Genomic DNA, 27,893 nt, shown 5'->3' with positions numbered 1-27,893 from the left:
AGATGTGAACCTAAGTTCCCATGGCCAAAAAAGTAAGTAACATTTTGTCCATTTTGAGAATTATGTGCCTTTCATTCAGCTTAAGGCTCTGCTAACAGCCAGAGATGTAGAATACCATTTTCATGTTTCTTGGCAAAGGCTCCTGTATTGAAACTTTGAATATTATGAATGGGAAGTCGTCATCCAACTCATTGCATAGTCATTCAATGGAAATCTACCATTTTAAGGAATCTTCCTTTATTTATTCCAGATTTGATAATACTGAACTGAACTGAATGCCAATGTCTTTGCATTCTTACAAGTCATTTTATTTCACCTGTTTCTTCTTGCATCAAATCTCTTCTCAAGCTTTTACCAAAGCTTAGAACTAATGGCACATTCATTCTACCTATCAAGGTAGACCCTGGAGAACAGTTCTTTTTCTTTATTCAGTACTAAAGCCTGACATCAAGTGGGACAATGACATTGTTGCTAGTCACAGTAGTGAAAATTAGCAGATAATGATAATGTCTGCAGTCTATACGATACTAAAATGAAATCTGTAGAGGATATAGACTTTAACCCTGCAGTGAAAAAGTAATATTTACCCTACAAGAGTAGTGTTAAGAGAATTCAAGTAACTTAATGTCTCATACAGTTGCAAATAGAAATATACATAGAAAGCTAGACAAAGCTGTGAACATAGAGGAATTTGTCTGGTATTTAGTAAATAAAATTTATTTTGAAATAAATATGGTTGCATTAAAAATAAACAAACATTATTTCTACATTGTTCTAGAAACCATGCTCACAAAAAAGGAAGGGATCACAGGGGATGTGAAGGCTGAAGGCAGCCTTGGCTGTGGTGACCATGAGGTGGTGGAGTTTAAGATCCTGAGAGGAGTGAGCAGGGTTCTGGACTTCAGGACAGCCTGGAGAAAAGAAAGCCTGCAGGGCCTCTGTGTGCATAAATACTTGAAGCAAGGATGTATACAGGACAGAGAGAGGCTCTCCTCAGTGGTGCTCATTGACACGCCCAGAGGCAATGGACACAAACTGAAAGACAGGAGGTTCCCTCTGAACACAAGGAAACACTTTTTACCATTAGTGAGACCAAGTAGTGGAACAGATTATCCAGACGGGTTGTAGAATCTCCCTCCATGGAGGTATTCAGAAGTGGTCTGGTCATAGTCCTGGGCAACCTGCTCAAGGTGACCCTGTCTGATCAGCATGAATTTGAGAAGCTGTCCTCCAGAAATCGCTTCCAAGTTCAGCCATTCTGTGATTGCCCTTAAGTATACACAAGTTAAAATGTCTGGATAGATACACGTGGTCTTGGCTGCCCCACTGCCCACATATATGATTGTGAGTGTGCAGGGAACAATGAATGGAAAGTTCTTGGCGCTAGATTACATCTTATTTCAGAGGTCCAGAAGGGAAATGAGAATACGATTGGCAGGTTGCCTCTGACGAAGGAACTTGAGAGAAGAGTTTAAAGGACACAGAGAGTGTAATGAAAAGCAATAAGTCTATAACTGAACCTGCTCAGTTCAACTCATGCAAAACTGGCAGCTGGAGAACCATGGAGTGGACTCCATACCAACTTAGGAGGCAAGAACACTCCAGAATGATTATTTTTGCACTGTTTATTGAAGAAAATCAATGACTACATAGACACATAATCTCACACTGGCATTTCAGGAAAAGATGGAGAGAAATGATTGTGCTTCATAACTCTCATTCTGCTCTTGGTAATTTCAGTTCCAAAAGAAAAACAGCTAAATGAAATCATGCACCATATCACAAGCAAAGCTGATTTGCAGCAATTAAATATGATTCACATCTTCTCCTCCTTCTGAGTACAGTAGACACTAACTGGCCTCCATGTAGCTAAAGAATGGCCTCCATGGGCAGGGAGCTGCTTACACTTATGGTCTTTATTGGACGCAAAGGGAACAACTGTGACAAAGGACGAGAACAACGCTGAGGTACTTAATGCCTCTTTTGCTTCAGTCTTTAATAGTAAGAAAAGTTGTTCCCTGTGTGTACATCCTCATGAGCTAGAGGAGCAGAACAAAGCTCCTACAATCCAAGAGAAGGTGGTTAGAGACTTGCTTGGCCAATTAGACATTCACAAGTCTATGGGGCCAGATGGGATCCACCCGAGGGTATTAAGGGAGCTGGTGATCTTGCTTGTCAAACCCTTTTCCATCACATACCAGCAGTTCTGGTTGACTGGGGAAGTTCTACTTTACGAGAGGCTGGCTGACATTATACCCATTCATAAGAAGGGTCGGAGGGAGGATCCAGGAAACTACAGGCCTGTCAGTCTGACCTCAGTGCCAGAGAAAGTCACAGAACAGGAGATCTTGAGTGCTATCATACAGCACATGCAAGAGAACTGAGTGATCAGGCCCAGTCAACACAGGTTCATGAAAGGCAGGTCCTGCCAAAACAACCTGATCGCCTCCTATGACAAGGTGTTTAGCCTTGAAAAGAGGAGGCTGAGGGGAGGCCTTATTGCTCCCTACAACTACCTGAAAGGAGGTTGTAGAGAAGAAGGGGCTGGCCTCTTCTCCCAAGCCACAGGGGACAGGACAAGAGGGAATGGCCTCAGGCTGCATCGGGGTGGGGGTGGGGGTGTCAGACTGGATATCAGGAAAATCTTTGCCACAGAAAGGGTCATTGGGCACTGGCACAGGCTGCCCAGGGAGGTGGTTGAGTCATCTTACCTGGAGGTATTTAAAAGATGGGTTGACAAGGTGCTCAGAGACATGGTTCACTGGCAGATAGGAATGGTTGGACTCAATGATCCAAGAGGTCTTTTCCAACCTGGTTGGAAATTCTATGATTCTATGATAAGCACCTTTATCCCTTTCCAAAATTGCCTACAACATGCTAACTCACTGCACACAGGACTTCAGTACACAGATAGCAACAATAATCGTTCCCACAACATGGAGCTTTTCCTGGCATTGCTTCAGTGCCGTCACTCTATAAATAGTATATCAAAGGTCAAGTCAGGAGGAAAGAGAAAAAAAATCCCGTGGCAAAAGCCATTTCCTTTTATTCCAGCAGTAACAGTGAGCCAAGGGCTGTCCTTCCATATGCAGATAGAATCCATCTCTCATTTGTTTCTGAAGGATCTCTTTTGTTCACACCACAAGAGATTTTTCAGTTTTCATGTACCTTACATTCCCTTCTCAATGCAAATCATGGCACCATGTCCACTTGCTGTGGTGCTACAATCACTACAGATAACTACTATGCTCACTGGAGACATAACAAATACACAAGCTGAAGTGAGCCTGTTAACACTAGGACTAGTGTGTTCTGCTTTAGTGAATATTACCATTCCAGGACCATCCCAGAGAAAGCCTGAACAAGAGCAGCTTCTCCTGAAACACCTCCATTGTGTGCCTGCAGAACAAGTTCACACAAAACACCAAGATCAGTTAAGCCACAGGCCTTGTTAATGGTATGACTTGTTCATTCCCCAGGCACCAGCACTTTCCTAGAAAACAGAGATTTAACTCATTGATTCACAACATCCTATGCAAGGACAGAGGGCTGCAGAGCTAGCACCTCAGGGGGCAGAGCAAGCTGCCACTTCCCATCACATCAAGGTTACTATGAAAGAAAAAGGCAGAGATCAGAGTACGCAAGCTCTTTTCTCTCAGCTTGTCTTATTTTTCATATCTTGGCGCAGCATCAGAATGCCACAACAGTTCAGCTGGGCACAGCTCATCTCAGAAACACTGACCCCATTTTCCTCAGCTCCACCCTACAATACACACCTCTGCAATGCCTTTAGTTGCCTGACAGCTCTCTAGAGACAAGTTCCACCTGGGAGGCTAGAGGAGCAGTTTCTGACAGACTATTAACAGTAAGAAACACCAAAACCAGTGGAAAGTGGAGTGAGGGGGAGGAAAGATTAAGAAAATGAAAACAGAAAGGGGGACACACCAAGAACCAAAGAAGCTAAGGGAGAGAAAGCGGAATTGAAAGGCTCGCTTGGACAAAAACAGCAGAGAGGAAATATTCCAAGAGTAACCCAAAATATAGTAAGAGAAGAGGGCAGTCGGAAATTTCAACAGAGCTTTACGTACTCCCAGCAGTGTTTTTAGGGAACGTGATACAAGTGTCACTCCAGCTTTTTGTGCTGAGATATGATCTGGAACTGAACTGGGACATAGCAAGACATTTAGAAGAGCATAACATCAATTTTTTCTTGACTGAGACAAGTGATCTGGTTTTCATGTGGGGGTCTTGCTCCTAGGTATACTGTGAGGCAGCAAGAATGAATGCTAGATGTGAGAATATTGGAAATGAACATAAGTGTAAAACCTGGCTTTGAAGTCAGACTGGGAGAATGAATGGGCATAGCTGAATGGGAAAACTGGATGTGCAGAGCTACGATCTCAAATGAGACTGACTCCAGGCAAAGCAGAATTAGCATGGAGTTTAAAAGAGAAGATAACTGGTATAGGCCATGCCACTGGCTTTATCTGGATAATGGCTAACTCTGAACTGAATCAACTGGTAAGAGGAATGGTGTTTGATAGTTATGGAGGGCAGGATGATGTAAAGTATTTAATAATTGTTTATATTGTAGAAATATGATTTAGACGGTACTTTCTTATAATGCAAGAAAGATGGCTAAACTAGCATGCAGAGACACACTAGAAAAGAAAAATCTAATTAACTTTTAGATGAAACCCTCGTGATTTTAATCCCCAGAGATAAGCCTATGATGAGTTTATGGTGATAGGAAGCAGTTTGCACTGGGGCAGGCTGTTCCACGGGGACTGTTAACTTTGTATCACACCTTGTTCTGAATAAGGTGCGATTGGCCACAGATAAAAGCAAGGCAGGGTGGAGCCATAGGGCCTGAGGTTGACCTGGAGTTTCACAGCTTCTACCACTGTTCAGGTGGGGAAGAGAGGGTGGAAGGGAGGGAAGAGTGTGGCTTTTTAAGATTTTTAAATGAAAAAGGAGAGCATCAAATCAACTGAGATAAAATAAATCAAGTGACTCCGTTTCCCACTGAACTGTTGATAGGAAATGAGATGAGATGAGTAAGGGACTTCTAGGACAAAGAGGTGGAGCTGAAGCAATTATTAGCTAGTTACACATTGGGAAGACTGCCAAGGAACAGCAGGAACAGCCTGTGTAAAGAGAAAAAAAAAAGGCAAAAAAAGAGGAAAGATTTGTGCAGGGGAAGGATGGAATATGAGGAAAGGGCAAGTACTGGATATAGGAACAGCAGGGAACTACTTGAAAAACACCAAGATGTGTGTGTGCACATCAGAATTAGGCTGGAGAAACTGATGCAAGCAGCAATACATAAGAAAAAAGAAAAAAAAAAAAGGTAATTTAGCACAAGCCACCAGTCATTCTTATCAACTGCAAATTTACCTCCAGGTTAAAGCTCTTATTCTAAATAGGCTAAGGCAATGGGTTTGCTTATTATAAAGAAGAGAAGGCTGGGGTGGGGGAGAACTTACGGCTGGCACAGCCACTTAATGGAAGGATATAAAGAAAGTGTAGGCACAAGGTGGTGGAACACAACACAATAGACACAAGTTTATTAATCTCTCCTTACACCTTATTACAAGCTTCTTCTATACAGGAAAAAGAAAATTCATCATTGGTGTCGTCAAATACTGGAAGAGTCATGCAGAGACATTGTGGAATATTTACCTTTAGGAATAATGAAAACTAGACTAGACCTTGAGTGACCTAATCCAATCTGATCCTGCTTTGAGCACGGAGTTGGAACAGATGATTTCCACAGGCCCCTGCAATATATTCTGTGGTTTATAGGAAGCATCTTTTAAGTGATTAAAATTTGAGAAGAGCTTATCGTGCATTTTTTTTAACAGTATATGCAGAACACCAAAGCTTGTGCTTTAACATAAATCTTAACATTTTCTTAGCCTCACATTGAAAGAAGTTCATCTAGACTAGATTCTGCTGTGGGACTGAGTAGAAAAACAGACATGGAACTTGATTGGCATAATGGACTGAGAATTAATTCGTGTTTGGACTTGAAAGAAAAAAAGGATATACTCAGTATTATTAAAATAACAGTTGTATTTCAGTGATTTTTCAAGCTAAGAGCTCACCTTACTTCTTCATTTGGAAGTTAGCTTAGAACTTTATCAAGTAGTCATTTATCCTCGCTTTTTTTCTCCACACTGAAATTTTTTAAATATTTTTAAAAATATCTCAGTTATGAATTCTAAATATTATTTTCAAAAGCATCTGGTAACTGGAACCCCATGTGACTTTTAGATAACGAGCGATGACAAGCAGTGGGCAGTGAATGAATCCCAGTTGTAAATGCGTTGTGGGGATGGAATATGAGAACAATTGTTTTCAGTAATGAATCTGTCAATCTGACAGAAGACAGGGAAGAACAGCCAATCAAACTAGAATTTTGGGAATCAGTAGCCTAGGATGGCCTGATCACCCATGACTTTCTGTTTCTGGCCTTCTACATCGAAAAACACATAGAGTTGCAGGAAATCTTGCAAGCAAGGCACCCTGTGTGTATATAACTACAGAAAGAAAAGGAGCAAAGGTCCCAACCTTGCTTTTTTCCTCCGTAAACTGTCATTCTCCTTTCTGAAAGTTCAATTGAAGAAAAAGTTGACTTTGATAAAGCCAAAAGTGTATCCCACACACACCACATCCCACATCACCTAGAGGGTTTACTAAAAAATTTTTTTTTCACACTTCTATTAGCTGGATAAATTGGCAGTATAGTAAGAAATAGCAGGTAGTCTTATGAAACTAAAGAGAGAAAGCATCTGAATTCATGGTAAGGGGCAGGAAAGAAAAAAAAGGGCTTTCTATCTAACTGCTCAGAATGGTTCTTGTTAGATTCTTTGTTCTAAATAGAGTTAACATCTGGTCCAGGAAGGACTCCACAAGTTTCCAAATGGCTGAGAGGGGAGGTAATGCCTGCACACTCCTTTGTAGAAGTGTAAGAAGGAAACTTAATTCTCTTTCCTATCCCTGGCTCAATCTTTAGTCTTATCAAGAAAAGTTCCCTGCAGGATCATCAGTGGAAATCTGTTCTTGGCCTACTGCTTTTGTTCTGTATTTCATACAGAACACTGCTGCAACTCTGTACCACAATGTACTTGTGTTCTCAGGAAGAAGGGAGAACATATAAAAAAGCCCTGGGAAGGACTTCATGCAAAGGAACATCAAGCAAGGGGACAGACTATGCTAACTGAACATCGTTCCAGTCAAACAGGAGAGGAACACATTGCTAGCAGGAGAAGAGATGAGAAATGGTGACCAAGCCAGAGCAGTTTATGAAAAATACAAATTAAAAAAAATACACCTTCTAACATAGAGGGTCATATTTTGGTTGTCTTTGGCTGTTCTAAGCTGCCCATGGAATATCAGGAAGTAAATGACTGGAACAGTGTTTTCTGGTTTTGTAGACTGTCATTATTTCAGTTATTCCTTAAAATATTTACCATTTTCATCTAATCCCAGCTTCTTTGATAATGGGGCTGCAAGGGAGTATCAGCTTTCATTGAATGCTACAAAAAAGGGAAGATTTTTAAAAATCACTATTTTTATTTGCCAAGCCTCATTTCCATATTTTTTGAGTGTCGTAGACTACTATCTAATTCTAAATTATTAACTGCCAGTTTACCCGAATTGTGAACTAGTCCCCAGTCACTTCATTAAACAGGAATTTAAGGTAACATATTGACAGCCATTAACTCTCCATTGCATTTGTGCTTGGTGTTAATGAGAATATGTCAATGTTTGACAATGTCCCAGTCAAACTCTTATTTGAATAAATTACAATCCAGCTTTAAAATTGTGTCTGCAGCCAAAACCGGGCTCTACATTACATTACATTACATTTTTTAGAGTACTACGTGTGGTGCAGTAATATTTACATTGCTGAGAGATCTTGAGTAGATACGTATTAAAACCAAGGAAGCATCAGAGGAACATGGTACACGAAACTGTATAAACAACATAAGCAGTTTGGTCTGATGGACTGTCATAAACTTGAGATAGGAACTCAGTCATGACACCAGACTGGGTATTCAGGCTTGGCCAGATTTTGGCTTAATACCATTAGTGGGTGATATGCAATTTATTCTGCTTCCTCTTAAAAGCACCTCACAGAACATACTGTAGACCTCAGGGCACAGAAGGTATTAGCGATATTAGCAATAATAACATTATGACTGTTTTTTCTTACCAAGCTAGGTTCATAGATCCCTGCTGCATATTCCCTGTCCTATGACCAGGCTGCTGCAATTTCCCCTTTCTTTTATTTTGTCACTAGCTCCAATAGCACTGGCAAAAGGGCCCAAACTAGTCAGGATGGTAGAGTGCATCTGCTCTGGGCTCAACTTTGCTCCATGTAGCATCTCTCCTCTAACACTGTTGCCTCTTGTTAAAGAGGTGTAACTATGTTAGCCTGGCAAGTTACAAATCCAGATAAATCTGTACCTGCAGCCTAACAGGCTGGCTGAGTGGAATTTCCAACCATATTCCTTGCACCGAGAAGTGGTCACTCCAACTCTAGTCTGAGGCACTAGAAGTCTCAGAAGAGGTTGCCAGTAAGCATTCTCTGTAAGAAATGATCTAATCTCCTAGCTCTGTGAACTTGGCAAATACCAAATACTACTAATAAAGAGAACCAACAAAAAAGTGCCAGGTGCCTGCCAAATGAGTGGGGGAAACGGGTGTCTTACCTTGGCAGGCTTGTTCACCATCAACAGGCTGGTAGCCAGCCTTGCAGGTGCATCGTCCAATGGCCACCATCCACTCTCCTTCTCCATTGCAGTGCAACCTAACACCTAAAGACCCAGTCATGCTTGTCTCTTCAGCATTTGGTACACATGTTCCTGGTGACTCCACCAGTGAAGTCCTCTCGCCTCCAGCAAACGTTTCAGGGAAGGAGGCAAATCCTTTCACCACAGCCGGGCACTTGTAGAAAAAGACTTGGACTGCCACCAGGGACATGCAGGCTCCTGAGTCCTGGAAGGCCAGGTAGAAGCCACGCTTGGTGAGTGGCCCAAAGCTACGTACTTTAACATTCATCTTTACCACCTTCCCAGTGCTGTCCACCTGGGAAAAGCTTTCATCAGCTGCAATAGTATCCACTTTGGTCCATGGGCCCTCACGCCACTCTGGCAGTTCCTGAGAGGCTGTGTCAGCTTCTGACTGATGGTAGTAGACTGTGAAAGTCTCCTTGCAAGAAGAAGCCACAATGCGCATGCTGGCACAGTCTCTCACTGAGAAATGGAGACGGACATGGACTCGGTGAGCTCCGCGTCGCTCTATGAAGTGAGTACGCAACCAATTATTCTGACCTGGTTCGGCCACGTTACAGACTTCAAAGGTTCGGATCAGACGCTTCTTGTCGTCCAGGACACTTACCTCATCCCACTATCATAAATATATGGGAGAGAAAAGGAAGAAGAAATAGTAAAAAACACCCTGTGGATTCAGTGTTCAATTGCACCAAAAATACAGAACATGACTTCTTCCCCTCCCTTCTCCTTGCCATGTTTGTGACAAGACTTGAACCTGTTGATAGCGTGTGCAGCACAGCACTCTAAACAGGACAAAGTATGGGCCTGCAAAGAAGAGCTGTTAAAGCCTGCAAGCAAGAACTGTTGTGATAGAAAACATAATTTATGCAAACCTGTCAAATGTCATGGAGAATTTTAAAATCAGAGTCACATTTCCTTCCCTCCTATTTTCCCACCTCTTTATCTCCAGAGACAAAATGCGCAACACAAATAATAAGACAGAGCAACAAGACACTGTTCTCTAGAGAAAACATTAAAGCAGAGGTACCTTTTACTCAACTTTATCACTTTATTGGAGCTGTGCTCTGCTGTCTCCAATGCACCCAAGCCAACTCAGCATGGCCACCATGAAGGCAGGTCCAGGATCTGTTTTGTGCCAGGAGGAAGGCACAAATGAGGGAAAGGGAGGGGTGGGAGCAGAATACTGCACAGACCTGTAAGACAAACTCCTCTTTACCCTCTCAACTAGCTTTGCAGAATAGGTATGAGGTCTTGGGTATGACAGACGAAGTACATAATGAGATAGAAGAGAAGGAATGTGTGCAAACAGCCTTGCCAAGGTCAGATCAACAAACTCCTCACAATAAGACCTCCATTAATACCAGTGCCAAGAAGAAACACCAATTATGGTCCTTAGTGACTCCCTCCAGTGCAAAATGGAAGCTCCCATCTGCAGTCCAGATCCCCTTTTTAGGGAAGTTTGCTGCTTCTGTGGGGCATGGATTAAAGATGTCGTCAGATGATGGAAGAGCTTAGTACAACCTTCAGACTATTGTCCCCTCCTTCTCTTTCACATGGATACTAATGATGTTGTAACAAGAAGTCTAAGGTCAATCAAAAGAGATTTCAGGGCCCTGAGGGCAACGCTAAAAAATACAGGTGCACAGGTAGTGTTTTCCACAACCTTCCCAGTAATGGAGAGAGAAACTGGAAGAAATCAGTGATGCCAAGATATCAGCATCTGGTTTCAGGACTGGTGTCTCCACCAAAATTTTTGGTTTTACAACCACAGAAGAGTCTTTGAGGCACAAGGTATGCTGGGGTCTGATGCGATCCACCTGCCCCAATGGGGAAACATGTATTTGCTCCTAAGCTCACAGGACTGATTGAGAAGTCCTATAATTGATGGGGAGAAGGGATACCAACTGGAGAGCTGAGGGTAAGCCAAGGGTTGGCATGGCATTGCCTCAGGGTGGCAGTGCTAGTGGGAACATTTATGCTGCTCCTGGGAGCATGGAGGGCTCAGGAGCACATCTGAACTGCTAGTACACCAATGCATGTGATATGAATAAAAAACAGGATGAACTGGAGGCATTGGTCAGTTCCCAGAGCTATGGTATCATTGGTATTAGTGAGACCTGATGGAATGAGTCTCACTCATTCATGAATACTGTGTTCAGTTCTGGGTCCCTCACCACAAGAAGGATGTTGAGGCTCTAGAACGAGTCCAGAGAAGAGCAACAAAGCTGGTGTGGGGGCTGGAGAACAGGTCTCACGAGGAGCGGCTGAGAGAGCTGGAGTTGTTTAGCCTGGAAAAGAGGAGGCTGAGGGGAGACCTCATTGCTCTCTACAACTACCTGAAAGGAGGTTGTAGAGAGGAGGGTGCTGGCCTCTTCTCCCAAGTGACAGAGGACAGGACAAGAGGGAATGGCCTCAAGCTCTGCCAGGGGAGGTTTAGGCTGGACACTAGGAAAAAATTCTTCACAGAAAGGGTCATTGGGCACTGGAACAGGCTGCCCAGGGAGGTGGTTGAGTCACCTTCCCTGGAGGTGTTTAAGGCATGGGTGGATGAGGTGCTAAGGGGCATGGTTTAGTGTTTGATAGGAATGGTTGGACTCGATGATCTGGTGGGTCTCTTCCAACCTGGTTATTCTATGATTCTATGATTCTATGATTCACAATTGGAGTGCTGGGATGGAGGGCTGTTCAGGACAGACAGGCAGGTCAGGGAAGGTAGAGGAATTGCCCTGTACATATGGAGGGGTTTGCTTGTGCAGTTCTCGCGGTTAGTGATGATATGGTGAGAGCCTCTAAGTGAGGATTAGGGGAATGGAAAATAAAGGAGATGTTGTAGTGGGAGTCTACTACTGATAAGTAGTACTACCCACCCATGATGTTAGCACTGATAAGTTTTTCTATAGGCAATTAGAGGATATGTCTGGATCAGTAACCCTTGTCCTTATGGGGGATTTCATCTTCCTAGGCATGAACCAGAAATACCACACTGCTGTCACAGGCAAGCCTGGGAAATTCCTGAAGTTTGGGGAATAAAACTTCTTGTCACAAGTACTCAGCCAACTAGGAAAGATACCCTTCTAGACTCGTGATTTGTGAATATAGAAGGACTGGTGAGAGATGTGATGGTAGGTGTTTGTCTTGGCCACGGTGGTCACAAAATGGATGAGTTTAAACTTTTCAGTGTAATGAGAAAAAAAGAACAGCAGAATTTCTACCCTGAATTTCAAGAGAGCAAACTTCAAGCTATTCAAGGAGCTACTTAGCAGTGTCCCCTGGAAACCTGCTTCTGAAGGCTTGGCACTCTCTAAATGCTGGCCAGTTTTTAAGAACCACCTGTTAGAAACACAGAAGCAGGCAATTCCAGTGGGTTGGAAGTCGACCAAGTGGGGCAGAAGACCAGCTTGTGGAGCTCAAGATGAAAAAGAAATGCACATCTGGAAGCAAGGTCAGCTTTCGCAACACAATTACAGAGCTGCAGTTCATACATGCAAGGAAAAGACATGAAAGGCCAAAGCTCAGATAGAGCTGAAACTGGCCAGTGTTGCAACAGACAACAGGAAAGGCTTTTTCAAGTACATTATTGGCAAGATGAGGTCTAAAGAAAACATTGGACAGATACTTCTTGAACGTGGTCACCTGACTAGCAAGGATAAAGAAAAAGCAGAGGCATTCAATGATTTTTTTTTCCTCAGTCTTTAATAATGGTGATGATAAATACTGGGCTGCTTGGTCCCCTGAGTTAGAGAATCACAAATGTAGAACAGTGACTTTCTATTTGTGAACACTGAAATTGTAAGGAACCATTTGTATCAGTCGAATTGATTCATCCCAGAATGCTGAAGGCCCTAGTGAGTGTTATGGCAGGACCCCTCTCAATCATCTAACAAAGATCTTGGGAGTCTGGGGAAGACCCTACTCACTGGAAGATAGCCAGCGTTATTCCAGTTTACAAGAAGAGTCTCAGGAAAAGCCTAGGAAACTACAGACCTTTTAGTCTAACCTCAGTTCCTGGAGAAATTATGGAGAAAAAGTTATGGGTACTATCAAAAGGCATTTAGAGAATAAAGCAATCCTCAGGCACAGTCAATATGGATTCACAAAGGGAAAGACCTATCTAACTGATTTGATACCTTTTTATGACAAAGTGACTCACCTAGTGGATGAAGGGAAAACAGCAGATACAGATTTTCTGGATTTTAGTAAGGCTATTGATACTGTTCCTCACAGCACCCTTCCAGACAAGTTGTCCAGCTGTGCGATGAGCAGGTACATGGTGCACTGCGTGAGAATTGGCTGAATGGCTGGGCTCAAATGGTTGTAGGGAGTGGAGCTACATCTGGCTGGTGACCAGTCACTAGCAGGGTTCCTCAGGGCTCAATTCTGATTTGGAACAGGTTTCCTAGAGAGGTGATCAGTGCCCCAAGCCTATCAGTGTTTAAGAGGCATTTGGACAATGCCTTTAATAACATGCTTTAATTTTTGGTCAGCCCTCAAGTAGTCAGGCAGTTGGACTACACAATCTTTGTAAGCCCTTTCCAACTGTACTAAACTATGCTATGCTATTCTATTCTGGTTAGCCTGTGCAGAGGAATGGCTGGAGACTACATGAGTATTTCTGAGTAAGGGTGGAAGAAAGACGGTAAGGAAATGGCAATAGTATCCCACTCAGTATCCTCCTCTCTTAACAATCTGTCTTTGCACAACATACTGTGTTCATATGTACAAAATCCATACACAAGACTCAATGGTTCCAGTCTCCCTTTCTTCATCAGCTGCATGCACACTTTCCCATCAGAGATGCTGTCAAGCAGAGGACAAGGGAAATGCTTACCCCACCAGAAGGATGGGCAGTCCAGCCAATCTCTGACATCTCTCCAGTTGTATCCAGAAGTATTTCTGTTTAGATTTAAAAATATAAATAAATAAATAAATAAATAAATAAATAAATAAATAATTTTGTGTTTTTCCAAGTCAGGCTAAAATCTTATGTATCCCTCACAGATTATATATGACAGACTACATTCATACCAGTAAACTAAGCAGTGCCAAGACAGGGGCAGAGGCACTGGGCACATAATCATGCTACTTCATGGTTAGTAAGTTGTTTAGCAATATTCTGGCCAGATGAAAACTTTCCCAGACAAAGTGTAAGAACAGTGACAATGTGGACTAAAGTTACCATAATGAGCAGCACACGAGGCTACCCCCTTTTCAGAAAGCAAAGGGTGGGACAGAGAGATGAATTATACGAATGCATGCCAGCGTCCTCAGGACCATGATAGCCCATTTAATTTGTGAATGTAAATGTAGGCACAGGGCTAAGACACTTTTGTTTCCAGCTCTGGAATCAAATTTCTGTGGGAGTTTAGGATGCTGACATAGTTGATTCTGTAACGGATTCTGTAACTTTGTGGGCATTAGGCTGCAAAACTCTATATGAGTCCCAGTTTTATCAGAAAGTCAGTGTTAAATAGTCTAATAGTTAAATAGCATTATACTGCTCAGGAGTAGGGTCCATGCAGAACTTCACAGGCCTAGATTATTCCCAGAACTAGCATGCATTTCTATTGGTTTTGAATCTATGACTGGGTGCAGACAATAGACATGACTGCTCTTGGAGATGCTATTCTCTGTTCAGGTACAAAGAAATAAAGCAAAGATTGTGACAGTGTAAACTATATACATAGTATTCTCCAGAAGTGAATGTTAAGGTCTGAGACAACCCTGGAAGTTACTGGTATGCAAGGATGTTGAGCTTTACTGTGTACATTTATAGTAAGGAAATAGGGGAAGAAAAATATGTATTTACTTGTGTCGATATATACTGTACAAATCGACTGCTTTTTCCTAAAAGCTGGAAAGTCAACTTCTTTTGTTTGTTTATTTTCATTTTCATTTTTCTATCTTGTTGCTTTGTTTAAAAAAAAAAAAAGAATAAAAAATCGGAGAAAAACGAAGTCCAACAACAACATCCAGCTTATTTACAAACATTCCTCTTGCAAAGGTTCAAAGATATCATTCTCCCATGTTTTATGCAGGAGAGATCCTCAATAGTTTCTGTTTCCAAGTTATGGATTGCTGACTTCACTGTCCCTATCAGTGCTCCTGGACATTTATCCCACATTAATCAGCAGAAAGAAGAGACTAGACTCATTATAAAGCAGACATGATCAAGTGACCAAGTTTATCCAGATCTCAGGCTTCATGGATGCCCCTGAACTGATGTCCCCTATATTTCTGCAGGAGAACATACATTTCTCAGGCTTTCCTGAGAAGCCAATGCAGTTCCTCGCTTCAAAAGCAGTGCAAAATACTGGGGATCACTTGCAAGAGCTACTGGTTACAGCTAAAGCACAAATCCATTAGAATTACCTAACGTATCACAGGAAATGCTGAGAAGCTCAGTAATCAAGGATAAGCTCAGCTCAGATGGCTCCTCTGAGAGGCAAAACATCTCTGAAAGGCCTATGCCTCCCCAAGGCACAGTCCTCTCCAAGGCTGTCCAGGCAGCAGAGGGACTTGGCATTCCCCCATGCACATTACTGTCTGAAATCCACGGTTTGACGCAAGCGTTGCACTCTGTCATGTCAGTACTTTGCCACTGGGATGCCTTTTATATACTGGAATAATATTACAAAGCCATTTTTCAACAAAGAATGAACTTTCTTTCTAATCAGGTTTAAGTGTCCCATTCAGCACAGTATAAGGCAGCTACCCCATGGAAAATGGGAGAAAATAAAACAGAAAAGTTATCAGGGCATGGAAAGCCAGATAACAAGTGAGAAAGGAAAGGAAAGCTCTAGAAAAATAAGAAATGTGTGCATAAATCTTACTTGGTGACTTGCACTCTTAAGTCTCTCAATGTCTGTCTTCTTTTTTCCCTCTCTTACTGGCCATATGCCTTGAACCAATTCCCCACTCTAACACTCTAACACTAACTGCATGTGCACTCACAAATATAACAAGCTGTTAGACTAATCTCTAATTCTGAGTCAAACAGGCACAGTATGGCTCATGCCCAAATCAGGAATGGTCCTTGATCCATCCTAACCTCTGACCTATACCTAGGCACTGTTTAGGAAAAGGTTAGTTGTCATAGGCCAAACCCTTGTCTGTGCTAATAATTTAACAGCATGAATGACTACATACCAGTAAACAGGTAGAAGCCTTCACTCTGCCACTTTATTAGTACTGATGTAGCATTCCACATCCTCTGTGCTGGACCAGATCAGTATTCTGCTGCTCTTCACTGCAGACAGCAATGATCTGTTCAGCTTACACCCTTTTTGACTTGTTCAAAATCAAGGCTCTTGCAAGATCAGATCAGACACAGGCCCAGGGCAGTCCACAGTGCTGCTAGAGACAACACTTATTGAGGTGATCTCTGAGTATCAGCAGAACAATATTCCACTCTGGATTAAAAATGAGGAATGATCAAAGTATCTGAGCGATCTGGAGGCTTTTAAACACATGAAATGATGAAAATTCTTCTTTGACTCCTGCTTGAACCTTACATTTTTGAAGAATGAAATTCCAACTGCATATTAAGACTGCTATTCTAGTTCAAAGAACAGGAAAAATAACTATTTCTCCTGTATTTCTCTTCCTTAACTAAAAAAAAAAACAACCAAACCCCAATATTTCCAATACTTTACAGCAGAGCAAAATGGATTCATTACACTCTTTGTAAAACAAAATGTAGAACTAACAACACTCTCATCTGTGTCTTCTGTTATTGCAGGCCAGCAAAGGTGAAAAAAATACAAATGACTTATGCTAGTACCAGTCTATATACTTGTGCCAAAATGCAACCTTTTTAGCTGCACTATATTATGATGTCAACATCAGGATCGACTGTGCAGAGGTGGGAAGCTGCTATTAGAGATCAGGATCTTCAGAACAGACATGTTAATGATTTTGAGATATTGGTTAGTCTATACTTTGAAGCAAGACACTTCAGTGCTCATGTTACAGGCAAAATATTCCCCTGACGCAAGATGACAATTGATCCAAGGGTGATTTGATTCCTGGACAATGTTCATGAAGGTTAGAGATTGCCTAACAGCTTTCTGGATTGAAGAACAGTTGCCCTTGGTGTTTTTAACAGTGGAGTGGTGCAAGAGGGAAATCATACAACGCAAGTCCAGGCAAACTATAGACACCAAGAAGAAAGCTGGTCCTGAAAAGACAGCGAAAGAATCCTTTTACCTGTGGGATTAGAAGATGTTGCCAAGAATAACCAGAATACAGAATCACAGAATGAAGCAAGCTGGAAGGGAGGTATAGAGGTCATCTTGATCAATAGTCCAGGTTAAATTACAGTAGAATTCTGCATATATACAAATGTACACATATATTGCTAGATAAGGCAAATGGCACTAGGGTAAAAGGTAACATTCGGAGGGTTTGCTTTGCTATGCAGTTGAATGCCCCAAGCAGCGAGGCCTTAAGAGACTTCTTGAAAAAGAACTGAATTATTACTGGGCTTATTCTGTCTTGTATGATCATGCCTTGAACGTGAACAAGTAGAAGACTGAACGCTCTCTAAGAGGGCTGGAAAGTGAAAGCATTCTCTCGGCTTGTGCAAAGATATTGTAAGGGGTTGCCAAATCCAGTAACCTCATAGAAGCAAGGCTGCTGCAGCAACATGTCCCCAGGTCCAACCATTAGAAGGGATGAGTGGGTATTCCCTATAGGCACACACACAAACACATGCAGACACTGTACATATACAAATGGCCATCGACAAAGATCAACACCGACAGAAACACTCACCAGTCATGCAAACAGAAACAGCACCACCAACGGCCTCATCCTGCTCCCCATTCTGGCTGGTCAGGATGAAGGTCTGTTAGTGGGAAATATATATGCATTTATATACAACACGGATCCCTGCAATAGCTGTCCTTAAACGTTCTGTCTCCAGTAACTGACCTCTGGATCTGTGCTCTCCTCATTTGCTGGCACCTGTAAATAGAAGCACCTGAAGCTTGCAGCCCAACCCCTGTTCCTAGTAGTTCAGACACTCTCACTCACTAATACACCCCTTCTCACACACAGGCACACTATGGATCCTATACTAACTGGCCTTAGGGATGCAGTCTACCCAGTAGCTGGTCCTGGATTCTTGGTCTCCTAGGTTGTTGGTACTTGGATGTGTGAGTCCCCAGGGCTCAAAGTCAGTTGCTGCAGTGCTTCCCCACTTCACAGAATCCTACTTACACATACACACACACACTCACTCACTCACTACAGATCCTTTCAGTAACTGATCTTAGATATTCACCCTGTGCAGGAGCTGGCCCTTGAATCGTCTTGTCTCCAGTTGCACAGAGATACACAATACACAGACAGGACTCAGAAAACCCCCAGAACTTACGCTCTGGACTTCCTGCACCCTTCAGTATAGATAGCTCCTCCAGCTGTCTCACTCAAAGAGACACACACACACAAACAGGTATCTCATCCATCCCCCAGATTGTCTGGTCTTCCCTGGCTTCCCCACTCAATTACTCTACTAACCAGCTAGTCTGGCTTGATATTTGTTAGACATCACAGACTCATTCATACAAGCTGGCTCGCATCAGTTGCTGGCATCACAGATGCACAGATGCTATCATCTTGTGGTCCAGCTAGAGTTCCTGGCACTTAATTTTCAACCCTTCCAGACTCTGCAGTTGCTAGCAGCACTGACATAGGGGCTCCTATGACCTATGGTTCAATTCCAGTTGTTGGCATTTAACCATCAACAAATGTACAAACCCACAAAACAGAGCCCCAGGTAACCAGTGAAAAACTGAATTTAATAAGAAGACAGGATAAACTGTGGTGATCAGGCATGGGACAAGGCCTAACAGGTGTGCTGACCAGCAGCCTGTTTACACTTGACTGGCCTCTTATGTCTCTATTTGCCCACACGTGATCCTCCCTGAAACCACCTTAATCCCTCCTTTTCCACACCTATGTTCTTCCCAACCTACAGTAAGATTTGCGAAGGCCCAAAATGATCTTTTCCACACCCCACAGTAAGTCCCATGACCCTGTTGGCAGTAACTCCTTCCAGAGAGCACTTCCACTGACTTATTATCTTCACGGGTTACATTCCCACTCAATGGGCTGATGTTCTTGTGATAGCCCTAGGAATAAGTGGGTCAGAGTGCTTATTTCTCTATTAGGTTATTCATGTATTTATACATGCAGGCTATCACTTAGAGACAGAATACAGTGAAACCTTTGGGAAGCATTAAATATACTAGAACTTTTTCCAAAACTAAACAGCTATTCTAGTGAAGTAAATAATGTATTAATGGCTAGTGACATATGCAACCATAACAAGTATTTTATTTTTCAAGAATGAGTTGATGAAATAAGTAAAAAACCAAATAAAAATAGCAAAAAAAAAATCCCACTTGCTCATAACTACTCAATAGAAAAATTGCTGGTTATTTTTTTACCAAAACATACCTTTACAATTCAGCTATGACTTAACATGAAAAAACAACCTACAGAGTTATAAAATATGCCTCCTAATATAAGAGGATGGATATAAAACCAGCCTACGTGAGACAAATGAATTTGACTGTTTTCCTGGATAAACCTATACTGTGAAGTCATTCCTGCAATGGAGATTCTTGAATTACTTCTGTGTTCACATGGAATTAAAAACCTATTTGGAGCCAATGTGATACATATGTATCAAGTTCCATGAAGTATAATATTTTTTAACTACTTGCTATGTCAGAGCAAAATGCTGACACTATCAGAACACTGAAGTTGTCAACTACACGAAGGAATTCTCACACCCTTCTCAGAAGTTATGTACGATCTGCGAAAGAGAGAAAGGACAGCCAAATGGTCTAGGATAAGCCATTTGCAAGGTAGCACCACTTTTAAACTTTATGAATTACACTATTTTCCTCTTTATCTCCCCTATTGTTTTGTGAAAGCTCTTGGGAAACTGCCAGTATTAGCATGTTACACAGTTCCTCCGCTGATGTCAGGAAATGCAGATATCAGGAAGTGAAAAAGAAAAAAAAAAAGACATTAAATGCTTAGTTTCAACTTTACATATGCATCAAATTAAATTACTATCTACAACCTTCCTAGAAACATAATATGTATTCTTCCAGGGCTTAAGGGATTCATTAAGCAAACACGAACGATTGAGTCTAGAACTTATCCAACTGCCACTGCCAACAAACTGGCTACTTCTGATGACAGTACAGCATGATTTCTAAAGTTCATTTCTGTTTTTCTACTTATTTTTGTTTCATGAAAATTAAAAATTGAGCTTGGGTCTTCCAAGGTTTCACTGAAGTCCCAGATAGCATATATTACAAGAACGCTGTTCCTTGTCTTTGAAGCTTTAATTAGCTTTGAATATAAACAGTACTAGTTACAGCATGAATAGCCTCTACTGTCCTACTGGCCTCCAAGTAGTGAAAGCTAGCCTGCAGCTTGTGAACAGTTTCAGTGTAGGCTTATGGTACATACCTGCAAACAGGGACTACAGAGGAATCTATTATGGGAGGAAAGAAATCAAGTGGAGCTGCTGAGACTGAGCAATGGGATAACCCAGACACTGCTCCCATTACAAACGACCTGCACATTCAGCCCAGTCCCATTCACGTTCTTAATGTCTGGGCTTTTTAACCATGTGGCAAAGATTTTTACATGCAGGGAGGTGTCAGGAAAGAACCGAGAAGAACACAATAGAAAATGTTTGCTAGGATTTTAATAACTCATTTGAGTCATGACCAAGTGAAGTAAAAAGTTAATTTTACTTCCCCCCAAAGTAAAATAACATCCATTTTGACCTTTCTTTGTATACAATAAACGAAAAGTTTATTAGGAATTTTTATTAGGAATTTCCAAACGAAAATAAATGGTGGTTTTGATTCTGAAGATTGCTTTCGAGGGAAGAACAGTTTCCTCTCGACGTCAATGTCAAGCCAATTTCAGTAGTCAATACATTACTTTCAATAACCCATGATGACAACAAATTAATAGAAAAGACAGAAGAAAAAATGAAATAATAATGCCTGACATCACAACCTTTTTCCAGAATACTCCTTTTTGCCAAGGAGATAGTTTTAATGCAAAAAGTTCCTCCTTATATCTTGAACTTCCAGAAGAGGTTCTGCAGACTGGAGGGTTTATTATAAAATAAATGCAGTCACTCAAATGCAGAGCATCACATTCCTTTGGAAGATATTTCATGAGTTCTGTGAAATTAACTCCACTTTTGTTTGCAGCTGTAAACGTCTACAAATCAGTCAAACTAAAACCAATATTCCACAGAAAATTCAAGTCTGTGCCCTGCTAAGTGCTATTTCATTAACAAGTTATCACATGCTCTCAGCTATCTGACCGTAGCCCATCAGGCATTCTTAAATTCTATACTTTCTTAACTTTTACAACTAGAAAAGTTAACCTATAAAAATGTTAAATGATAAACTGTAAACAGTAATTATATACATATATATATACAAAAATATCTGTGTATTTCTTTATGCATTTCTGAGAAAAGGAAACAAAATCTATTTTTTCACGCAGCACGTAACTCAAAAACAATGCTTCCCAAACTAAGACCTCATAAACTCTTGCAGAGCCATAAATTTCAGGCGGGACAGGAAGGGTAGGAGAGGAGGTGGGGTAGCCCTCTTTGTAAGGGAGGACTTGGACATCACTGAGATGGATTGTGGAGATGAGGAGGTTGAGTGCCTGTGGGTCAAAATCAGAGGAGCCCACCAGAAGGTAGATTTTGTGATGGGAGTCTGTTACAGACCACCCAACCAAGGAGAAGCAGCTGATGAGCTCTTCTATAAACAGCTGCGGTCGATCTCTAGATCGATGCCTCTCGTTCTGGTGGGAGACTTCAATCTGCCTGATATCTGCTGGGTGTACAACACAGCAGAAAGGAAGCAGTCTAGGAGGTTCCTGGAGTGCGTGGGAGATAACTTCCTTGCACAGTTGGTGAATGAACCAACCAGGGAAGGTGCCCTCCTGGACCTCCTGTTGGTGAACAGAGAAGGCCTTGTAGGGGATGTGGCGGTAGGTGGACGCCTAGGACTAAGCGATCATGAGATTATAAAATTTTCTGTTCTAGGTGAAGTGAAGAGGGTGGTTAGCAAGACCGTAACATTAAATTTCCAGAGGGCAGACTTTGATCTCTTCAGCAGGCTGGTTGGTGAAGTCTCATGGGAGACAGTACTCAAGGGCAAGGGAGCCCAGGAGGGCTGGGAGCTCTTCAAAGGGGTGGTCCTAGCAGCTCAGGAGAAAGCCATCCCTGTGGTCCGGAAAAAAAGCCGGCAGGGGAGAAAGCCAGCTTGGTTGAATAGAGAGATCTTGAGGGATATCAAGAAGAAAAGAAATGTTTATGGCCTCTGGAAGAAGGGACAGGCCTCTTGGGTGGACTACAGGAGGGAAGTGAGATTGTGTAGGGAAAAAATCAGAAGGGCTAAGGCTCAGCTAGAAATTGGATTGGCCAAGTCAGTGAAAGATAACAAAAAATCTTTCTACAAATATATAAATAATAAAAGGCGGACTAGGGAGACCATACAGTCCCTATTGGACACAGAAGGGACAACAGTAACAGGGGATGAGGAAAAGGCTGAGGTACTTAATGCCTTCTTTGCCTCAGTCTTTAGTCGTAAGGAGGGTCGTTCCGTCTGTGTACAAACCCAGGAGCTAGAGGAGCATAATGAGGCTCCCGTGATCCAAGAGGAGGTGGTCAGAGCCTTGCTAGCCCGACTGGACAGTCACAAGTCTATGGGGCCGGACGGGATTCACCCTAGGGTACTGAAGGAGCTGGCGGATGTGCTGGCCAAACCCCTTTCCATCATCTTCCAACAGTCCTGGAAGACTGGGGAAGTCCCACTGGACTGGAGGCTAGCTGATGTTGTGCCCATCTACAAAAAGGGCCGCAGGGAGGACCCAGGAAACTACAGGCCTGTCAGTCTGACCTCAGTGCCAGGGAAAGTCATGGAACAGGTGATCTTGAGTGCTATCATGAAGCACATGCAAGAGAACCAGGTGATCAGGCCCAGTCAACATGGGTTCACAAAAGGCAGGTCTTGCCAGACTAACCTGATCGCCTTCTATGACAAAGTGACCCGGCTACTGGATGAGGGAAAGGCTGTGGATGTGGTCTTCCTGGACTTCAGCAAAGCCTTTGACACAGTTTCTCACAGCGTTCTGCTTGAGAAACTGTCAGCCTCTGGGCTGGACAGGCACACACTCTCCTGGGTGGAAAACTGGTTGGATGGCCGAGCCCAGAGAGTGGTGGTAAATGGTGTGAAATCCAGCTGGAGGCCAGTGACAAGTGGGGTTCCCCAGGGCTCAGTGCTGGGTCCAGCCCTGTTCAATGTCTTCATCAATGATCTGGATGAAGGCATCGAGTGCACCCTGAGCAAGTTTGCGGACGACACTAAGCTGGGTGGAAGTGTCGATCTGCTGGAGGGTCGGGAGGCTCTGCAAAGGGATCTGAACAGGCTGGACCGCTGGGCAGAGTCCAATGGCATGAGGTTTAACAAGGCCAAATGCCGGGTCCTGCACTTGGGGCACAACAACCCTATGCAGTGCTACAGACTGGGAGAAGTCTGTCTAGAAAGCTGCCTGGAGGAGAGGGACCTGGGTGTGTTGGTTGACAGCCGACTGAATATGAGCCAGCAGTGTGCCCAGGTGGCCAAGAAGGCCAATGGCATCTTGGCTTGTATCAGAAACGGCGTGACCAGCAGGTCCAGGGAGGTTATCCTCCCTCTGTACTCGGCACTGGTGAGACCGCTCCTCGAATACTGTGTTCAGTTCTGGGCCCCTCACCACAAGAAGGATGTTGAGGCTCTGGAGAGAGTCCAGAGAAGAGCAACAAAGCTGGTGAAAGGGCTGGAGAACAGGCCTTATGAGGAGCGGCTGAGAGAGCTGGGGTTGTTTAGCCTGGAGAAGAGGAGGCTGAGGGGTGACCTCATTGCTCTCTACAACTACTTGAAAGGACGTTGTAGAGAGGAGGGTGCTGGCCTCTTCTCCCAAGTGACAGGGGACAGGACAAGAGGGAATGGCTTCAAGCTCCGCCAGGGGAGGTTTAGGCTAGACGTTAGGAAAAAATTCTTTACAGAAAGGGTCATTGGGCACTGGAACAGGCTGCCCAGGGAGGTGGTTGAGTCACCTTCCCTGGAGGTGTTTAAGGCACGGGTGGACGAGGTGCTGAGGGATATGGTTTAGTGTTTGGTAGGAACGGTTGGACTCGGTGATCCGGTGGGTCTCTTCCAACCTGGTTATTCTGTGATTCTGTGATTCTGTGAAATATTGGGAAATGCAATCTTAATGAAAACTTTTGCGCAATCATGTTTCCTTTTATAAAGATAAAATAGGATTGCAAATGTTTTCCATTTCCAAAACAGCTTTCCCTCCTGCTTCCCATGTGAGTTTCTTTGTATTCTAAAAATCAGACAGACATGCTCCTTTCTAGGGAAATTGTTGTATTCAAAACCTAGATCAGTATAAAATAAGTTCAGCCTAATAATTCCAATAACAACAAAATCATCTTCAAATGCTTACAAGAACTTCTTTATTTCTGATTCATGAAGGGGTTTAAAGTTCCATTACTTCTTCTTAAATAGTACTGCCTTCCTTACATCTGAAAAGCATTCTGCATGTAAGTGTTTGCATTCTTTATAACAGAAAGAAAGATTGTCTGAATACTTTGGCTACATTTCTCTCTCTCTCTACAGCTTCTCCTTCTTTTCTTTACCATTCCCCTGTTAGAAAATTCTGAATAAAGCTTAGTTTGAGACAAAAAGTGATTTACATTCAGACTGTTCAAATCTAACTCAAATGCCTGAGAAACACTTGAAAGAAAAATTATCTTGACAGATTTTCCCACTCAGTCAATCCTCTTCAATCAGATGTGAGACACGTTTATCTAAAACTTCTAAACTTACAGAAGTAAAGACCAAACTGGGTATTACCTGTATTTTTCACCTTAAATCTGAAACCTGAGGTTCAAGTTTCTACTATATGTAGTAATGAAAACGGCCATGGGCCTTTTTTGTTCCTTATGGATAACTCTGTAGTAGAGCAAAGCTTTCTACACAGTTGTCATCACACTTTCCTTCCCCTAATGCATAATTCTTCTTCGCCTTTTTACCAAAACAAAAATACTTACCTCTGAGATGCTTATTAGCTTTAGAGTGCAATCCATGGACCATGTAGTAGTCACAATGAAAGCTGCAGACTCTCCTGACTCTCAATTGAGAGCTGAAATTCAGCTCATAGGCACCTTTACTGCTTCATCTCCATAGGTAATATTTTACTGTCCTATTTTAATGCATGCAATTCAACCAGGTGATCTATAAAGCTGTTATCATACAGTGTTTTCTAAATTCTTTTATCTCTACACACTTAGAGGAGTGACCCCTGAATTCCAAAAATGTCAATTTCTACAGGCATCACTTCATATTTGCAGACAGTGGATTTCCTCTCCCTTTTCTATCTCAGTTCCTCTACTAGGAACAATACAGTAGTTTGTTAAATAATTTTTAAATCAGCAATTAACAGTTGCAGAGATTTAAAAATTTGTATTAAAATCTTGCTTTGTATTTGTATTTGTATTTGTATTAAAATCTTCCTCTCTGAACTCTCTCGCACCCCGTTCACCTCTTTTTAAGAGAAGGGATGCTTTAACAAGCTTTTCTCTTATTAATAAGAAAAACCCAGTATTTTTTAATTCCCAGTCTCCACCCTCTTTTTCTTTGAGCTCATGCTACTGTCCTTTCATTCTCTAGGTCTTTCCTTCCTTGTCTCCCTTTGATTCCCCTCTTCCCTCCACTACTTTTCCAGAGGCTTTCACATATGCAAGAGATGAATGTTCATCACAAAGGACTGCGGTCCATTGAGCACAGTAGCTGCATACAAGGATATTTCTTCGAACAAAGAGGATTATTTACAATACATCTGCCTTTCTCTAACTCTCTCCCATCTTATCTCCCGCTCTCATCACCCTCCCTCCTATCATCTGTTCTTTTCTTCTTCCAATTTTTCGGCCTCTCTTTTCCCCTGCCCACCTTTTCTCTGTACTGTCTTCACTGCTCCCTCCCTCTTCTCTTCTGCTGGCTCAACATAAACTGCCTCTTCTTGTTAAGGCAAAGCATTCTCTCCATCTCTGCTATATGAGGCAAGTTGTTCAGATGGCAGAGACAAAAATGACTGGTTTTAGCCCACTGAGTGCTGTCTTGTAGAACAGCATAAAGATCAAGATATTGTTTCACAAAACATGGTGTAAGAACAGGAACTCAAGAATAAATTATATGCAAAGCATAAACAAGGAGCTTATTCCTGAGGTAAAAATTTTATTCTTTGAGACTGTCACTTCTGAGATGGCTATTAGAAATGCTCATTAATGTCCTTTGTAAGATGGATTGCCTGTCCCACTAGAAACAATGCTAATATCTTTTCACATCTCTAGAGATATTGATCAAGCATCAAGCAGAAAGATGTGCTCAGTGTTCATCTGGACCAGGATAAGCAAACTGGAGAGAACACTGGTTTTTTATTTCTCTAAAGAAAACTTTGTGAAGTCATTGCACTATATATAGAGAAACTTTTCTTACCTTCTAATGAGCTGACTAGATGAAAGAAGCAGAACATCCAGAGCCAACCCATTCCCGACACTCTTCTTGCACTGATGCCAGCATTAGAGTCCATGAAGATTCTCTGTAGATATCACCATTTCCAAAAACCACACACCACTCCCTTGAAATTGTCAGAGATATCTTGGAGTGTTTTAATGACTTCCCAAATCAAAGCACAGAGGCCTTCACATAGAAATACTGTTTACAAAACCAAAACCAAAAACAAAAACAGAAGGTGGAAACAGAAATCAGGTCACAATAATACAGAACTGGCAGTTTTTACACACCCACTCTGTCATTTATTAATTCCAAGATACAGGGGAAAAAGGGTAGCACAGATCCAGTATTTACCATATACCCACACTTCCCATCCTGCAAGACTTTAGCCTTGATTGTTTTGTACAGTGCACACAGATTTTGAGACATTTATGGTACCAGTGAGAGTGGTGTTCCTAGACTGGTGTTCCCACAATACAGTCTGTATTCTTAATTAAGTCCTGATCCTTTCGCAATGTCCCTTGGAAGGTCTCCATTCCACTTCCCCTGTATGCTTTTAAATTTTGTCTCTTATCATTAGACTTCGCATTTTTAGCACTCTGCAGGGCAGTTGCCATGATCAGAGAGTTTTTTTCATTTATGACAATACAAATCTCCACTGATGACATGCTTGCTTACTGTATTTCAGATGCAGGCATTTGTTCTCTTAAGCATATGACAGTACACCACTGCGGAAACTGGACAGTACTTTTCCCCTTAACATGTTAGAAAGCAAATGTTGTGAGGAAAGTCTGCATTACAGTCAAGAACAGCACACAAGTCCAAATTCCTTATCTTAAAAATCAAAAAACCCAAACAAAACCAAAGAAAATTCCATCACCATTAAGGACCTGACGTAAAGGCTTATCTCACAGTCAGGGAGCAGCACTGCATTAGATCAGTCCAGCATAATAATTTGCCTAAACAAGGTATTCCATCCATACTCTATCTACCCAATTCTCAGGCAACCAGAGGTATACTATGGCAAAATAGGTTATATGAAAATAGCCAGTATGTTTTCTTTCTTTAGATGCACTTTGTACAGAGCATTGAAAACACCTCAATATTTTCAGTGAGACACTGAAGCATACCTAAGGAGAAAGAAAAATGTCTCAGGCAACATAGAGAAATGGCTCAATAACTTGTCTGAAATAGGGGAGAGAAGAGTTGTAATTAAAAGAGGCACCCTCACAGCAATTACATGAAAACCTAGCAATGGGGAATATGAGCACGTTCAGCATAGCAGAAAAATAAGCAGGCTGGAGAGTATGACAAAGGCAACAGAGGGTGATCTGATCTGCTTTACTGAAGAGGGAAAGAAATTACTGGACAATATGGAATAGTTCTGCTCCTAATGAGAACCTAGGGCACAAAACATAGATGAACCAAAGGCACCCTGGGTATCACTAAAATATAAGGAAACTAAAGG

The 27,893-nt window shown here is 42.1% G+C and overlaps 1 protein-coding gene across 6 annotated transcripts in view; it reads right to left on the bottom strand.

Annotated features, from left to right (window-relative positions):
• LOC138724004 (ephrin type-B receptor 5) overlaps positions 1 to 27,893 on the bottom strand; it is a 73,763-nt gene that overhangs the window by 28,056 nt on the left and 17,814 nt on the right. For all 6 annotated transcript variants that reach the window (XM_069863653.1, XM_069863661.1, XM_069863669.1 and 3 more), the window contains exons 2-4: positions 26,408 to 26,626; positions 13,633 to 13,697; positions 8,721 to 9,417 (exon numbers count right to left, since the gene is read on the bottom strand). In XM_069863653.1, coding sequence (XP_069719754.1) covers positions 8,721 to 9,417; positions 13,633 to 13,697; positions 26,408 to 26,501 — 856 coding nt within the window. In that variant the 5' untranslated portion in view covers positions 26,502 to 26,626. The remainder of the gene's footprint in view (positions 1 to 8,720; positions 9,418 to 13,632; positions 13,698 to 26,407; positions 26,627 to 27,893) is intronic.

Source organism: Phaenicophaeus curvirostris, chromosome 1 (assembly GCF_032191515.1).
Source record: "Phaenicophaeus curvirostris isolate KB17595 chromosome 1, BPBGC_Pcur_1.0, whole genome shotgun sequence".
NCBI lineage: Eukaryota > Metazoa > Chordata > Aves > Cuculiformes > Cuculidae > Phaenicophaeus > Phaenicophaeus curvirostris.
Note: the sequence above shows the minus strand (reverse complement) of the source record. Positions and strands in the feature narration are given on the sequence as shown.